Raw genomic sequence first — 17,414 nt, forward strand, 5'->3', positions numbered from 1 at the left:
CTTCCTGACCTCATTAGTCAAATATTGTGAGACGTTTTCCTGGAGATTACCTTAATCCACATGAAATCAGAATGAAGGGAAGAAAGAAGAAGGGATGGGAGGATGGAGGGATGAATGAACATTTATGAAAGCACTATCATGTGCTAGCCGGTGGCCTAGGTGCTTTCATATATATATTTATCTCATTAATCCTTCATTCACTTCATGTTATATATTTTGTTACAGACAAGAAAAATGAAGCTCAAGGTGGTTAAGTAACTTGCCAAGGGTCATACAGTTTTGCATATTAGAACTAAATCTGAGGCCACATCTGAGTCTAAGGTCCATGTTCTTTCTAGTACGTGGAGGTGTTTGGAATACATCCATGTGTTTTCACTTTTCTACTAAATTTCTTTCGTCCACCATGAATGGGCTAAGCTTGTGCAATTAGCTTACTTCCCTTTTGTTCCCAATTCATTCACCTCGTCACAAATTTCTTCAAACCTCTTCCTCCACCTCCTCCTCCTCCTTATTTTTCTCTTTTTGTGGCTGTGGGGATTTGAACCCAGGGTCACTGTATTACTGAGCTATGACCCTGGGACTTTTTAGTCTGGCTAAATTGCTAAGGCTGGCCTCCATCATGTGATCCTCCTGCCTCAGCCTCCTGAGTCACTGGGATTATAGGTGTGTGCCATCACTCCTGACCATCTCAAGCTTCTTTTGAAGAGAGGCTTCTTTTGAAAAGCTGCATGTAAATAAATCTAATTGTGAATACCCATCTCTGCACATCAAGGTCATCTTAGAGGGGGGTTGAGAGCAAGTGTCACCCTCTGGTCTGGCAGATGGAGAGGCTGAGGCTGAGTGACTTGACACAGGAGACTGACTAAGCCAGGACACAAAGGCGGCTCTGCCTGGGGATCCGAAGTAGACTTCCTTGGCCAAGTACTTTCGAGAGTGGGCGGAAGTGCCTGGGAGCTCGCCTCTCTGTTTCCAATCCCTCTCGGATTCGTGGAGAGCAGGGTGTTTCTGGCTCTTCCTTCAGTAAGCATGCTGAGAAGGGTCCAACTGGCATTTATTTAATTACCATAAACAGATGTATCACTTTGTCTTAGGGAGACAACTTCTTGATGTGCTCAGCAGCCCGTCTGCCTACAAGGAGGCCTTGTGCAAGACCCTGGTGGGGGACAGTCTGGCCCTTACGGTGCCAGAGCCAGCCCTCTCGCCCCATGCCACCACCCTGAAGGGTACTGTCATAAACAGGCACCCTGGGGGACCCGCAGGGGAGTGAAGGCATATCACTCAGGTCTCAGCCGCCTTCCTCAGGTGTCCTGGTCATTCTTCCCACTTCTGTGTCACCTGAGAACCTTCTGCAGCCCTCGGTAGCTTCTGCGTGTGTCCTGCCGATCTTCTGGTGATTCCCCTGCTTGGCTCTTGCCTGAGCATTTTCCTCCAGCCACTAACGGGAGCAGGAGCACTGACCATCCTTCCTCCAGCACAGCCCTGCAGCAGCCTGCCAGCCCCATTCCTTGCCCCTGGGACGGCCTCCCCACTCCCACCCTGGCGCCTCTTAGCTCAGTTCTTCTCCTGGCACTTTTGCAAAGAAAAAATGTTTGTAGAATATTAGGGGAAGGCCTTACCAGAAACCAAGGTAAAAGCTGAGCTAAATTAGGTAAGAGCTGGTCATTAAAATTTTGTTCTTTGATTTCAGGGAAAAAAAGATTCAGTAATAGAATGTGGCTGCTAATGAGAAAGGATGTTTCAAAGGCCTGTGGCTCTTACAGAATAGGTGCTGCATGGGAAGAGCCATGTTCTCTTAAAGGGGCCTTTTTCTTTTTGTATAAAAAGATCTCTTTATTTCTTTGTTTCTTCCTCAGAGAAAAGAGAAATGTTATCTTGGTAATGTTATCCCAATGCTTAGAGAGCAGGTGCATTTCTAATGTGTCCCTGGCTCCCATGTCACTGAACAGCAAGTCAGATGTTGACAAGGCAACCACGCCTCCCGGATCAGGGGTCAGTCTTAGTTTCAGACATGCTGTCCACCTGTCAAACCAGGTAACCCATTTAAAAAAAAAAAGGTCCTGGAGCATAAACTTCCTTTGCTACAGGATAATTTTGAGTTGGGAATTTAGGTAAAGCTGTGGCAAAGATGTCCCTAAAGGTATTTAAGCAAATCATCATTTCTAGAGAGCTTGAATTTGGAATACTGTGCTGTTTGCAGAAGCTTCGAGACAATCTATTCTGAAATCAGGAAAGAGAGAGAAGGAGATAACACAGAGGTTGAAAGCATGCAGTAGACTTTTTCATGCATGGGATGGGGCCTTGGGCAAGTCACTTTGTCTCTCGGTGCCTGGGCCTCAGCTTCCTCATGGCATACACTTGGGGCATTATCTTGAGACTTTTCTTAATAAAAAGAAATTCAAATAAATCACTTATTGAAGTGCTTGGCATTTAGTAAGTGCTCAATAAATGTTATGCAGTAACACACACACACACACACACACACAGAGTCTTAATCTGGGTTAAAGCAGAGCCTGAGATAAGGTGATTCCAGCAAGCAGAGGAAGAGCACAGAGTCACTGCTACAGGCCACAGGGGCTCAATTCCTTGGGGCAGCCTACAGAAATACAGAGAACCAGCCCAGGATCACCACCAAGAGCTGCAGCATCTGTGCCTGTTTTATACATAAGGATGAGTGAGATGGGGTCCCTGCTAAGTATTTTAAAATGAAAAATAGTATATCCAATATTAGTCCTAGGATCCAGTTAGTTGGCCCCATTGTTTGTTGTGAAAAGTGAACTCTTAGGGATGACATGTCAAGAAGTGCTTTAAAGCCCAGGATATGAATTTACAAAATACTATTTCCCAGAGGCAGATGCATAAGATTTAACAGAGTTCCTGGATGTAGCACGCTTTCAATATATGGCAGCTACTTCTGATTGCTATTGTTGTTATTGTTATTATCCTGTGCATAACTGAGACAGTAGAAAACTATCATCTGAAGGGTTGAGGATGTGTAGCCGGCCCAGCCTAGGTTAAAACCACAATATAATCCTAACTGGCAGAAGAGGTTCTGAGTGGCTACTAACCTTAGACTTCTCGGCACATCTTGGCCAAGTTCTGTGAGTCAGATCTGAGGTCGCCATGAAGTCTGGCTACAAAGCCAGAGGTGGCCGGGCTTGCTCACCAGTCTCTTGTAAAATCTGCAATTATTGATCTGAATTTGGTTCCATCTCTGAGGCCAACCTATCCCCATCCTCCCTCCTCAGCTGTGGTTTGCAGAGCTCTTCTGCAGAGGGCCCTCCTCTCCTGCCAGGCCAGCCCCTCCTTTCTCAGGCCATTCTCTCCTTGTGGAGTCCAACGCTGCAGGCAGCTGCAGGCAGCCCTGCAGCACACAGCTCCCGCCTCATTGTGGATTCGTGATTAAAAATACATTAAAGGTCTAAGAAATTATTAAGAGATACAGCGTTGTTCAAGTACAACTGACATTTCCAGTTAGACCACAATTCTAAATTACCCACAAAGACCCTGTTCTTTGGCTGAAAACACTAGGCTGCTTTCCGACCTGTTTTCTGATGGTCCTTTCATACTGGGCCCATGGTCAAGATGAAAATGTAACCTTTGCTGGTAGAACTTGATCCATCAGGCTATGTCTGGGGGTTATAGCTGTGTGGCTCTGGTGACATCCCACGGAGTCTTGTCCCTAGCCCTCATTATAACCCAGCATTAGAGACACAAGGAATATTTGCAGTTTTATTGCCCCACAGCTGCCCAGCAGAGTCATACCTTATCCACGTCCTGAGAATGAGGGCCCTCTGGAAAAATGTCCAGCACCACTGTGGGGACACATCACAGAGTCAGTGACCTTAACCAAGCCGCCCACCCCTCATGGGGTGGTGGCAGAGGCAGAGCAGTGGCTGAATGCAGAGCAAGAGCATGAGGGTTGGACTGGCCCTACTGCAGCCCATCCAGCTGTGACTTTGGACATGTCACCTTATCCCTTTGAGCCTCATTTATGAGACTCAAACCTTGCATAGAATATCATTCTGGTTTTCTTTGCTTGAACACACAATAGTTTGAAACTTGGTCCCTCAACAGGTAGGACCTTCTACCTCTGTCTCTGCCCAGTCATTCCCAACATCCAGTAGTGGAAGTTTGCTCACCCTTTCAAGTTAGGCAAACTGAGTCACACCCTGTGCACCAGGTAATATGTCTGAGGACGTGGACTCAATAGCAATGATAATGTAACTACTGTGGATGGAGTAATTATAATGTGCCAGGTCCTGAGCACGTTGGTATTCTCTACACCAACCCTTTTACAGGTGAGGAAGCAAGACTCAAGGAGGTCAAAGATGTCAAAGGTTCTGGACACATAGGAATGATAAATGCTCAATGATGCAGAAATGCGGATTACCCTGATTTGATTATGTACTTGTGTTGAATTATCATATTGTACCCTGTATATTTGTACATTTGCTGTGTCAATTAAAAATAAAGAATTTTAAAGATATTATTAGATAAAATTTAAAATGTATTATTTAAAAGATATTATTAGATAAAATTTAAAAATAAAAATAACATGATGGGGGTTAGCCAAAGGGGAACAAAAGGGGAGCTGGACATAGGAAAGATAGTAGAATGAATCGGACATACCTTTCCTATGTTCATATATGAATATATGGCCAGTGTAACTCCACATCATGTACAACCGCAAGAATGGGAGTTTATACTCCATGTATATATGATATGTCAAAATACATTCTACTGTCACATATAAATAAAAAAGAAAAGAAAAGCAGGATTCAGTTTAAACTCAGATCTGTCTGACTCCCAAACCCGTACTTAGCTGAAACATTACTCTTTCTTTCTCAGCACTACTCTGTCCCCTCTCCTCTCTCCCGAGCCTGGAGTGATCAGTCACAGGTGGGTGGGGGGAGGATCCTGTTCATCTCCATTTTTCCTTCTATTGCACTGATCCCACCTACTGGGATCAGCACCTGTGACCTGAATATCACTGCTATTCAGAGGCCACTCAGGGTCCACCCACGTGGACATCTCAGGGTGGCCATCATTTGTGTGTGCGAGAGTGTGAGTGTGCATGTGAGTGTGCATGTTTGGGGGTTGGAGTCAGATGCCCCTCCCAGAGCCGCCTACCCGTGTGCTTCCTCCAGCTGCTGCTAATGGAAAGAAGCCATGAATAAGTCATAAGGGGCAAGTTTTCAGGATGGGTGGAGAAGGAGATTTATCTGCACTGCACGGCTCCTGGCTCTGTGAATGACAGGGCACCCTGCTCACTCAACCCCTGTCCCATGGTGGGCACATATGTCCTGCCAAGACCCAGCTCCTCTCCCTCTGGACTTCTAGACTCAGAACCCAATAGGGCTCAGCACTTTGAAGCTAAACATTAAGTCTGTATATGGCAAGAAATTATCTTATTAAAATTCCCTTCAAGGCTAAAGGCAATTTACAAATAAATACTAGAAAGAAATCGTGAGTACTGCCTGGCAGAGAGAGAGGGAAGGCCAAGGGCGACTGCCAGGTTGGGGGTGTGGGGAGCCACAGTTACTCTAATAAGCATGTTGACAGAAGCTGCTGCTGGGACTCTCCTCCACAATGGGCATTTGCCGGATGTGAGCTCCTTCGATTCTCCTAGCCATCAGAGAAGGGGAACATTGTTTTCTCTTCTTTTTTTTTTTTAATATTTATTTTTAGTTTTCGGTGGACATAATCTTTATTTTATTTTATTTTTTATGTGGTGCTGAGAATCGAACCCAGCGCCCCGCACATGCCAGGCGAGTGCGCTACTGCTTGAGCCACATCCCCAGCCCCGTTTTCTCTTCTTTATAGATGAGGACCTGGAGCCTCTAAGAGGCTAAGTTCAAGGCCAGGTGTCAGCAAGTGGCACATTTGGGATTTGAACTCACTCGCCCAGCGCTCATGATTCCCCCCCCCAATTCGCTCCTTCTCCCCATATTGATCTTGTGGACTTATAACATAGGCACCAAGGATAAAATATAAAGCTCTACCCTTTTACTTATACCTTATTAGCATCTGATTTTTCAAATATGGTATGTATGCATGTGTATGAATTATATTATTTGTAAATGAATTTGAAAAAGAAGAAAGGTGCAGTGACACACGCCTATAATTCCAGCTACTCAGGAGGCTGAGGATGCACAAGGCCTAGCATGCACAAGGCCCTGGATTCAATCTTCAGTACTGATCCCCACCCTCACCGCCCACTCCCCCATCCCCCCACCCCCCCACCCGGCAAAAAAAGGAATTTGAAATAGAAAAGGACAGAAAATTTGAAGAAGGATGGAGGAATAAAGGAGGAGGAGGATGTAGAGGCTGTGATTTGCTAAGAAATGTGGGTTTGGTGAAAGGGGACGGTAGGGTGTGTGATGCAGCCCATGAGGCCAGGCTGCTGGCCCCAAGTGGGGTGATAAGGTACAGTAAGAAGCCCTAGCAAGTTTCTGCCCCTACAGTGTGTTCCTGGGACATTTAGCTTGGGTAATTTGGGCAGTTTGAAGCAGTTTAGTGATACAGATTTGGCAATAGGAGACCTAATTTCTGTCCCTAAATAGGCAAACTTTGCAAAAGTCATGCAGGAGGTCAAATGGTAGTCTTCAAAGGTATGTCCACATCCTAATTCCTCAAACCTGTGAATATTATCTTATACACCAAAAGAGTGACTATCATATTGTCAAAGGTATGAATAAACTAAGGATTGGGAGGGGAAGCTCATCCGGTGTTATCCAGGCAGGCCCAAAGTGCAGTCACCTGGGTCCTCAAAAGATAAACACACAGAGGAGACAACACAGAGAAGAGAAGGAGGCGTGTGATCATGGAGGCAGAGATAGGAGGGATGTAGCCACAAGCCAAGGGGTGCATGGAGCCTTCAAAGGGATTCTGCCCTAGTTCTGAGGGAGTCTGGCCCTGCCAGTGCCTGGTCTCCAGGACTGTGAGACAGACAATGAATTTCTGTACTTTACTGTGTTTTTAAGCTGCCCAGTTTGTGGCAATTTGTTACAGCAGCCACAGGAAACCAACATAAGTAGCGTCCTTGATTATAAAATAAGGTTTAATCTCCCAGCTTTGACATTCTACTGACATTTCCTGAGCCATAGACCCCATGGTAAGGTGGGTCTCCATTCTCCAGGTTGACCCCTCTTCTGAGTAATTTCGCATCTAAACAGGTTCACTGATCCCTTGGGGAGCAGAGCTGATCGAGTGAAGCTGACTTTTTAAGGGTAAAATACCTTTACCGAGAGTTACATTTTTCCCTTATAATTTCTTTTATACCAGGATTGAACCCAGGGGTGCTTAACCACTGAACCACACCCCAGCCCTATTTATTTATTGAGACAGGCTCTCCCTAAGTTGCTTAGGGCCTCACTAAGTTGCTGAGGCTGGCCTTATACTTATGACCCTCCTGCCTCAGCTCCCGAGTCACTGAGATTATAGGTGTGCGCCCCTGTGCCCTTTCTCCATATTGTTAATTCCTCAAAAAATATTGTGTCTTATCCCAGGGATGCCATTCAAATAACTCTGACCTCTCTGTGGATTTCAAAGAAAGAGCTCAGTCTCAGTTTTCTAATTTTCCCAAATAGTCTCTATAGATGGAGGGACCATGGTTAAGGGATACCACAGAATTTGCTTGGGGGCTGCTGGGTAAGCGCAGTACAGAGGTAATCTGCTCCCCTCTGCAAGTCACCTGCTTCAGCCTTCCCTGCAACTCAATCACTAGCACACAGCTAACCAAATTACTGCTCAGGGCTCTGGGCCTCCTATTATGTGACTTGGGAGCCTCATTTGCAATCACCATTAACCAGAAAAGCTGCTCGACTGCTCCGTGCCCATCGAGTAGAGTGTCATACAATACCAAGGGGCTGGAAGAGGCTGCAGACAGCCTCTAGGATAAAGCTCAGAGAGTGCAGACCACCAGCCTCTACCCACTCCCTCGCTTACCTTTCCCCAACCCCTGTCAAGTGCTAATGAGCAGGAGGTGGCTCCAGTCTAGGCAGAGAAAGAAGATGGGGAAATTGGTCAGAGGACTGGGAACAGAGCCCTCAGAGGTGGCTGTGTGAATAAATAAGAACTGGGTAACCCACAGCCCAGCTCTTAAACAATCCTGTCAGAAACCCTTAACTGCTTTACAATAGGTATTCACACTGCACGCTCCAAAGGCCATTTCTAAATCTCTAAAAACAAAGCTCAGGTTTTACTCAGGTCTTCAGCTCACATCCCTGCTGCTCCCTGCTGTGCTGTGTCAGGCAGTTAGCAAAGCCCCGGGGCAGCAAGGGATTTCCAAAGATTACCCCAATAAACAGTTAGAGGTGATGTTTGGCTTTGCCACACATCTCACATCTCTCCTGTTTCTCCCCTTGGAGGATCACCTCCTCTTCCCTCCCCGGCTCCACCACTCAGAATACATTTTCCCCCCTAGGCTCGTCTTAGAATGAAAGGCACAGGGATACCACAGGAATGGTACTGAAATGCCCCAGTTAGAGGTCTCAAATCTGCCAGGCACTTAAACCCATCATTGTCCCATTCCGTGTTTCTGTCTGTAAGCCCAAGGTTAATGGGTTACCACAGACAAGAGCAGCAGGGATCTGGCTGGCTGGAGGCAGGAATAGCCTCCCCTCCCAGGGAGGTGGGAAGACTTATGTTCCCAGGTCAGGACGCAGAGGAGGGCACTGCGTGGAGGTATCAGAGAGGGCCTTTTGGAAGTTTGCCAAAAAGCATTTTGCATTTTGGGTATTTTTGCAGAAAGCATTTCTTTTTTTCAGGAACTTGTTTTCAAAGCCTGTGGTTAAAAGGAGGAAGTCGCACAGACCTCTCTTCTCAGTCACTGTCCGCTGGAGGAGTGCTGAAGCCTGACCGCAGAAGGGCTCTGGCTGCGGCTGCAGACCCTTCCCTGGGGGAAACCTGGCTGCAGGAACTGGCCATCCCGCCCACCCTCAAAGGGTACTACCCGTCTGTAGGCGGGGCAGAAGGCAGTGCTGCGCAGGGCAGCCAGTGCCAACGGGAGAGGAGCCAGGGGAGAAAGGCTTCTTGGGTCGGAAACAAGCAAAGGACGCGCGGAAGGAAGGAATGCTGAATCAGACCCAGGCGCGGCAGCCTCAAGAGCGCCGCCTGCAGCTTTTTCGCCGCATTGCAATAACTCTGTGACCTGGGAAGCAGAGGGCATGGAGCCAAGAAAGCTGGCTCCTTGGGGGCCGTCTCTCATGAAGCGGGAAGGAAAAGTGGGGGTATCATTTGAAACCCTTATCTTTGCAAGAATCATCCCTACAGACAGAGACAGACACAGGGACACAATCTTATTCGCTGTATTGCCTGGCATTCTCTTAGAGCTGAAGTCTCTCTAGCACAATGCCACTTACTCCAAAGGACCCTTTTAATTAGGGTAGGCTTAGTGGTGTAATGGCTCTAACCATGGTATCTGCAGGCCCCAGGAAGGCTCTGCCTTCCACTTAAAAGAAGAGGCATGAGGCTTGAAGGAATCCCAGGTTACTGAGTAATCACCATAATATGATTGAGAATGAAGGTGACCTATAAAAGCATAGTAAATACACAAGTTACTCTTCTCAGTAAGTGAATTTGGATGATAACCCAGCATTTGCCTCAGGTTCTTGGATGTTGTGAGAATTCCCAGGAAAACCCAGACAAAGATAAAGAGTGTAAAAGTACTTCCACAAAGAAAAATGCAGGCTTCCCAGACTTCTTTGTAGCTACATACAAAATTGAAAACAAGGTTGCAGTCTCTCTGTCCTTGGTCACAATTTCATGTTCCAGCCTGTCATACAAAGTGTGGGGAAGCACCACAGATCAATAGCTATTCTGGGTTATATTGCCACAGTTTGTTCCTTCTCTCTCCCCCCCACCTTTAAGAAAGAGGGATATTTATTTATTTAGGTAGATCACAGCTTATTACATTGAAGGCATACTCCTGTGGTCTATTTATGGAAATTAACGTTTACAAAGAGAACCTTTTTGTCAGCCTTTGTGCACTCTTTAATCTAAGCAGTGGGGCGGTGATACTTCTAGAGGGTTGTTCCTTTACAAACTCTGCAAATGACTGTTAGGCCTCAGCTGTGAGGAGTAGGTAAACTTAACTGCTGGGCCACCCAGATCCTGGATGAGCATGGGGTGCTTATGGAGACCCCATTGAGCTCTATGCTGTGCCCCAAGCCTGACAGCATTCTTACACTCCACATGCTTCCCCCCGCCCCAACCAGTGGTGATTCTTTTATAAGCAAACTCCCTAGGTGGATTTTTTTTTAATGGGAAATGAAAAATCAAATGAGAGTGTATGTGAAAAAGTGAGCCATGCAAAATAGCCCCTCAAAGCATATGTCACCTATTTTTATGTTCCTGTTTATAGGATTTCCAAGTTGCCTGAAGGCTCCAAGTGACAACTTTTGAAGTTCCTACAAATTATATGCAAAAACATATTTTTTCTTAAAGGAGAGTATTACAAAGCACATTTGCCCCTCATAACTCTTGGCAGCCTCACAATGCTGTGGAGCATTATTCCTATGCTCCTGTTGAAGGTGATGAAGGGGAGTCTCAGAGAGGTTCAGTCATTCAAGGTCACACAGCTGGTTAGAGTTAACTCAAGGTTTCCAGCCCTGACTCTGAACCCCTGGGTTTTGCAGCAGGAATAAGTGTCAATATCCAAGCAGATATCACCCCAAAATATCCACAGATGGCTTCCCCTCACCCCACACCAAGACCTCCGCACCCCTCTCTCCTCCATCATCAGCTGCGGTCAATGAACCATATAAATTCAAACCTCAGAAATGCTAAGTCTCGTGAACAATTTTTAAAGGTATTAAAATGCAAAACAGGAGTAAACAAAATTTCTTGCCACAGGGAACTAACTAATGTAAAGTGACAAAATAATGGGAGTTCGAATGTGGTCTCAAAAGCGACCATAAAATGGAATTCAGAATTATATTTTAATATGCATGCTATACACTTGCTTTGTCAGGGATGACTGGTAAAGAGTTCTCATTTATAAAACTAAGCTATAAAGGAAGAAAGGAATGAGAGGAAAGAGAGAGAGCGCGCATGAGCCAGACCCAGAGGGAGAGAGGGAGAGAGAGCAGGAAACATTGAGTGAGATGGTATTAGTCACAGCTAAGGTCCCAGGAAGTCGGTTCCTAAGGTCGGATCAAGTGTGCTGGTTCCAGTGCAGTCCATGGCTCCTTTACTTGGGGCTGGCCTTGGCATGTGGCCTCAGGCTCTCCAGGCAGCTGTCCTTCCTAGGGACTTCCAGGAATGGGGTTTGGAGGGATGATCAGCACAGGCTTGTAGGGTGGCAGCTAAGGACAGCTGCCAGGTGAGAGTTCATAAAGTGACAGGCAACATCCAACACTCTACCCAGCAGCAGTGGTCAGAAGGACAGATCTGTCCTGTGCACACTGTCCAGCATTCCTGCTACAGACTGGCCCCTCCCCCTGCCCTCAATCCTCCAGTACAGTGGGGAGCACCCAAAAGCAACTCTCAAAGAAAGAGTCCCACCTTTTACTTCAGGACAGAGCCAAAGTGGCTCAGAGTTTCTCATGTGGGGAGTTCAGCTGAGTCCTCCCACCATGCCTCACCCCATTTTTCCCCCCTCCTCTCCATCACCCCTGGCCAGTGGCTCTTCATTCATTTCCCCCTCAGCCCTGGCTGTGATTATAGTGATCCTTCTAGAGCCCATGTTTTGACTCTCTCTTAAAGGGCCTTGACAGAAGGCACACATGCAGAGGCAAGGACGTCAGAGGAGTAGCCAGGCAGCCACCAGCAGCTCAGCACCCAGCTGCCAGCAGAGCTTCAGGCAGCCAAGGCTCCAAGCTGGTTTCATTATTACACAACTGAAGCAAAGCCCTCCTCCCCCTCCTCCTGTACTCAGGAGAAAGGTGTCCATCTAGCTGGCAAGAACACACCAAGTCCAAGGACAAGGGCCAATACTTTGCAGAAGGAGCCCCCTCACCAATTCCCTGTCTCGGGGCTGCTCAGTCCTGCAGGTACTTTTTGATGGATCTGTAGCCCCCTAGCCAGCAGGGGCTTCCAAAATCCCTGTACTTAACTGCCTTTCCCAGCACATGGGACAGACAGCGATCTGGGTAACTTTTCAAATCCTATCTTCTGAGCACTTGCCCACAAACATTTGAAAGAGTGGTGGGTACACCCCCCACCCACCCACGCCCTGCTCCACACACATACTCTCTCCACCACCTTCATCCACCCCCCCCCCCACCCCCCAATCCTGCTCCTGTTGCAGGCGTGGGGAAGACACTAGATCATTGCTCCAGTGTTTTAGGGAAACAGCACACCGTCGGCAAGAGCACCAAGCCAGCTAGAGAGCGAGAATGAGCCCAGGCAATCACCTCCGACGACTACAGGGTCCCAGCACCCGCGAACCGGTATTTGGAAGGGGCTCGGGCATGCTGGAGGCTCACCGCGGCCGCCGAGAGGAGGGACGAGTCCCGAGCAGAATGCATGCACAATGCTGCGAGACAGCGACTCACCTTTAGGTTGTGCGTGGGATTGACAACGCAGACAAGTTGCCCAGCAGCAGAGAAAACCCGTTTGGCTTTGTAGTGCTGAAACCGGAGGTGAATGAGATCTAACACAGCCCCAAAGCACTGGGTAAAGAAAAGCATCACAACTTTTGGGGGGTTGTTGGCACAGGAAGGCAGAGGAGGGAGCTGTGAGTCCTTGGGCTCTGGAAGGAGCGCAGCCTCTGAGACACTCCGCTCCAGCCCGGCTTAGCGTGCCTTCATATTCATCATCAAAATAAGACGGTTAGAATCTTGCAGCAGTGGGGCAGCCAATCAAAAGGACAGAAATGTTATCCTTGAGGTGCAGAGACAGCCAATAACAAATGCCTCCCCTACCGAAACTCCCTGATGAATTGAGCCTGGCGGAGAATGTATTATTGAACATTACCATAGATCAGCACATTGCATTTATCTTGTGATTACAGCCAACCATACATAATGCTGGGGAGATAGGCTGACAAAATTGATTGCTTAATGTGTCTCCATTTATTAATTGACTTAATTTAACATGAGAGCCTTTCTTAATGCCCTGGCCAAAAAAAAAAAAAATGTAAAGCGTTTAAACCGCCAAATAGTAAAACACCCTGCTCCAAAGTAGGCAGATGGATAACGCAGATCGTGGCTCTACTCACCAAAGCTGCTTGGGAGAAAATCAAATATTACAAGACTCCGATTTCAGATAAGGATTTGGCAGCAGCAGAGATGTGTATCTTTCAATCTTGCGCCTCTGACTCTCTGCAATTTGGATTACAGCCCCTTGATAAATCTAACTCTCCACTTTTTATATATTTAAAAAAAAAAAAAAAACTGACAAACTCATTTGGAGCCGAGGGGGGAAAATATGTGTATATATAGACATTTTTTTCAAAACACTGTAATTACTGAAATCTTTTTTATTAAAGCATAAAAATGCACAGAGTACACTTCTAAAAATAATGAAATCCCTGATGCATGAATGCACACACAGAAAAACCTACACAGAGAAGAAAGTGGCTTGTAAATCAGCAAAATAATTACAGAGGCAGAGACCCTTTGCTTGTCATTCATTTGCATATTGGTGGGCAGCAAATTGCTAATTAACCACTAGCTGGTTGGAGACATTAAAATGGAGATTAAGAACACACACACCACATCACTTACTTGCTTGGGGAATGCTAGTAGCACTGTTTCTGTGCTGGAGCAGGCAGAGAGCATTTGGGTGCTCACACTGTGACACAAACTCACCTTGCTCTCCCCAAATGGGCTGGTGGGACCAGGCCACCAGGTGGTTCTTAAAGAAGGTCTCCCAAGCAGTACATAGAGAGTACATTAGAGTTTCTAGGGATGAGCTCTGATAGTGTATGTGGTCTTTGTAACTAAAGCCAGGTGTATTATATTTTCCCACTTCTTGGCTATTTCTCTATGGAGCAGTCAGACCAAATCCAGTGCTGCCTGGGGCACAATCAGTCTCATTAGTGAATTGCAGCCATTGAGTGTAAGCTCATTACTCCTTCCTGAATGACTCTCACTCTGCCCCACTACAGTGCTCAGGTTGCAAAGCATCAACAGCATATGCTGATCCGGGAGGCTGAGGTAAGAGAACCACGAGTTCAAAGCCAACCTCACAACAGCGAGGCACTAAGCAACTCAGCGAGACCCTGTCTCTAAATAAAATATTTTTAAAAGGGCTGGGGACATGGCTCAGTGGCTGAGCGCACCTAAATTTAATCCCTAGTATCCCCTCCCCCTCCAAAAAAAAGCATATGCTGAAATATCTGGGTGTTTCTTGGTCAGGCAATAAACTAAAACAGATTAAAATATAGGAAGAAAAATATGCATATGTTTAATGACATGGGAATAGAGCCCAGGTTAATTTTAACCTAAATTTAAAACCAAACCCATATTTTAAGGGACAAGCTCAACACCAAATAAAATTGAAAAATTGTGCTTTTAAAAATAATTGTTCTGGCATAAAACTAGATGACAGTGTTCAAATTGATTAGACCCTTTTCAATGTGCTGTTTTTATAGAATATGAGTTCCTGGACCCATTTATTACATGGTTGTAAATAAAGGTTGTTGGTCTACACTATTAGAATTTGCTTTCTGAAGTTTATATTTTCTGGAAAAAGCTTTCAGCAATTCAGCAGGAGACCATTTTGGTGTGTTTTTATTGTCTTTAAAAAAAAAAAAAAGTGAACACAGACTCCCATGGATTCCTTAAAGACACACTTCATAATTCAGAAAGGTTCAAACTTCCTCTTTTATATTCTTTATAGAATGGATATTTTGTTTGTTTGTTTTGTTTACATTTAATTTTTTTTGTTCATTTGTTTATTGCTTTTGTCACCCTCTAGAATAAGTCCCCTGAGGGTGAAGCTTTTTTTGCTGTCATCTAGTTTTGTTTCTTTTCAAATCTATTTTAAATAAAATGATTATAAGGAAAGTAAGGAAACCATCAAATAGATCAAAGGTCTATTATTTGATTGATAATCTCATGTTTGTTTAAGATATAGAAATCAGTGCTCCTTGTATGTTTAAAATTTTATTAAATATTATTTTCAGATAAATATTAGATTCTCTCAAATTGAGAGGAAGGCACAGTGAGTTCCCGTGTGCCCCCTGCCCCAGCACATGCATAGCTCCCCACACTGTCAACATCCTCCCCCCAGCACTGCAGTGCATTGGTTGTAATTGGTAAACTTCCACTGGGTATCATCCTAATCCAGAGTCCACAGTTTACATCAGGGTGCACAGTACGCTGGATATACTATGGGTATGCACAGACTTATAATGGCAAATACCTACCATTGTAGAATCGCCCAGGAGGGTTTCACTGCTCTAAAAATCTTCTGTGCCCTTTATTCTTTGCTCCTTCTCCTCAAATCCCTGACAGCCATGGGCCTTTTTACCATCCCCATAGTTCTGCCTTTTCCAGATGTCATAGTTAGGACTATGTGTTATATAACCTTTTTGAGTGGTCTTTTCACTTAATAATGTGCATCCAGGTCTCTCTGTGTCTTTTCAGGACTTGATAGCTCATTTGTTTTTAGTGTTGATTAATATTCTTTTTTTCTGGATGTACCACAGTTTATCCATTCTCCAACTGAAGGACATCCTGGTTGCTTCCAAGTTTTGGTAATTATGAATTAAGCTGCTGTAAACATCCATGTTCAGGTCTTTGTGTGGACATGTTTCCAGCACCTCTGGTTATATACCAGGGAGCCACATTGCAGGATTGCATGGTAAGAGTATATTTAGTTCTATAAGAAACCACCAAACTGTATTCCAAGAAAGTTGCACCATTTTGTATTTCCACCAGCAATAAATAACTTCTTGATATTCCACATCCTGAGGCACAGATTGGGGTGATATGTCTATAAGTAAGGAATGCCAAATATGATCAGAAAAAGAAGCATGGAACACAATCTCCCTCATAACCCTCAGGGAGAACTAGTCCAGCTGACGCTTGGATATTAGACCTCTAGCCTCCAGAAGTGTGAGGCTAATTTTCTGTTGTTCCAGCTGCCTGGGTTGTGGCACTTTGTTATAGCAGCCCTAGCCAACTAGTGCAATAACTTTGTCCAATTCATGGAAATCTATCAGACTGAGTTGTCTGTATGAAAGATATATGTCCTTGGTAATAATAAAGTAACATGTGGATGAACTTGTCATGAATTTTGAAATGGTGAAGTACTTCCTAAAGATTTTTTTAAATCTACTGAAGTAATCATAAAGGGAAAAACCTGATTATATAAAACATTAAACTTTGTCAAAATGATTTCTAACAAATAAAATTGAAAAGAAAAGAAACAATTAGAGATATTTTACAGGAACAGTGACAAAAATTTCCATTCCTAATAAATAACTCTTCTCTTTGCACTTGAAAGAATTAAAGTTACATAGAAAAAAGTTGACAAAAGATACAGACAGAGCACATGGAAGAAATAAAAAGATGAACAAGCAGAATGCAAAGTTACCAAGAAGGCAGAATCAGAAGTCCCAGTCCTCACCTTCTGATCCAATAGAAACATCAATTTAACAACCATCCACAGATGAAAATACCTCTAGGAATTTTCCAGAATCCACTTGTACACATTAAATATGTATAGCTTTTTGTATCTCATACTTCAAAAAAGAGGTTTTAAAATAAAGATTAATAAGCAAGTGAAAAATACTCAATAGAACTAGAAATCAAAGAAATAAAAATTCAAACAAGATAATATCTTTTTTCTGTCAAATTGATACTTTTCATTTTTAAACAATCCACAACATGGAGTAAATTGTAGCCATAAAATTATGTGGAAAAAAATTCAGAAAGACACATGCATAAAACTATTTGTTGCAATACTATTTGTAAGAGACTAAAATAAAAGAATAGGGATAAATAAATCATTAGTTAAAGAGTAGAAACCACCAGATTATCTCTGCATGGAGGACTGGTTTAATAAACTACATACATTTACATAATGGTAACCATTAGCCATAGAAATAACCATTATCTACGAATACTGGACTTCAAATACTGAAATGAATTCCATGTATATCGGTGTCTGAAAAAAGAAACATGAAGGGTAGTATTAATAACATGAAAATACTTTAGAATTAGAAGTATGTATTTATTTAAGGAGTTGTTTTTAAAAGGAAGAATACATAAAAAGTTTTTTAAAAAGTTAACCTAGAGGAGAGAAGGGTATAGAGTATAAAGAAATGAAGCTAAATTTTCTGAATCTGGCTTGATTAGTTTGACTTCAACACATTTAAGTTATTTTATAAAATTATAAAAAAAAGAAGGAATTCCCGAAAGTCAAAAGCAAAAGAAAACAAGTCAACTGTTTTTTAAGTTGGTGGCACATGCACACAGGGGACAACTTTATATGAATTCAGAACATAGTAATTTGACCGT

The 17,414-nt window shown here is 44.3% G+C and overlaps 1 protein-coding gene across 1 annotated transcript in view; it reads right to left on the minus strand.

Annotated features, from left to right (window-relative positions):
- Siah3 (siah E3 ubiquitin protein ligase family member 3) overlaps positions 1-12,647 on the minus strand; it is a 64,460-nt gene extending 51,813 nt beyond the window's left edge. Inside the window, exon 1 of the mRNA XM_027928739.2 lies at positions 12,498-12,647. Within this exon, the coding sequence (XP_027784540.1) occupies positions 12,498-12,632 (135 nt within the window). The 5' untranslated portion in view covers positions 12,633-12,647. The remainder of the gene's footprint in view (positions 1-12,497) is intronic.
- Between the last annotated feature and the right edge of the window lie 4,767 nt (positions 12,648-17,414).

This window comes from Marmota flaviventris, chromosome 4 (genome assembly GCF_047511675.1).
Source record: "Marmota flaviventris isolate mMarFla1 chromosome 4, mMarFla1.hap1, whole genome shotgun sequence".
NCBI classification, from domain to species: domain Eukaryota; kingdom Metazoa; phylum Chordata; class Mammalia; order Rodentia; family Sciuridae; genus Marmota; species Marmota flaviventris.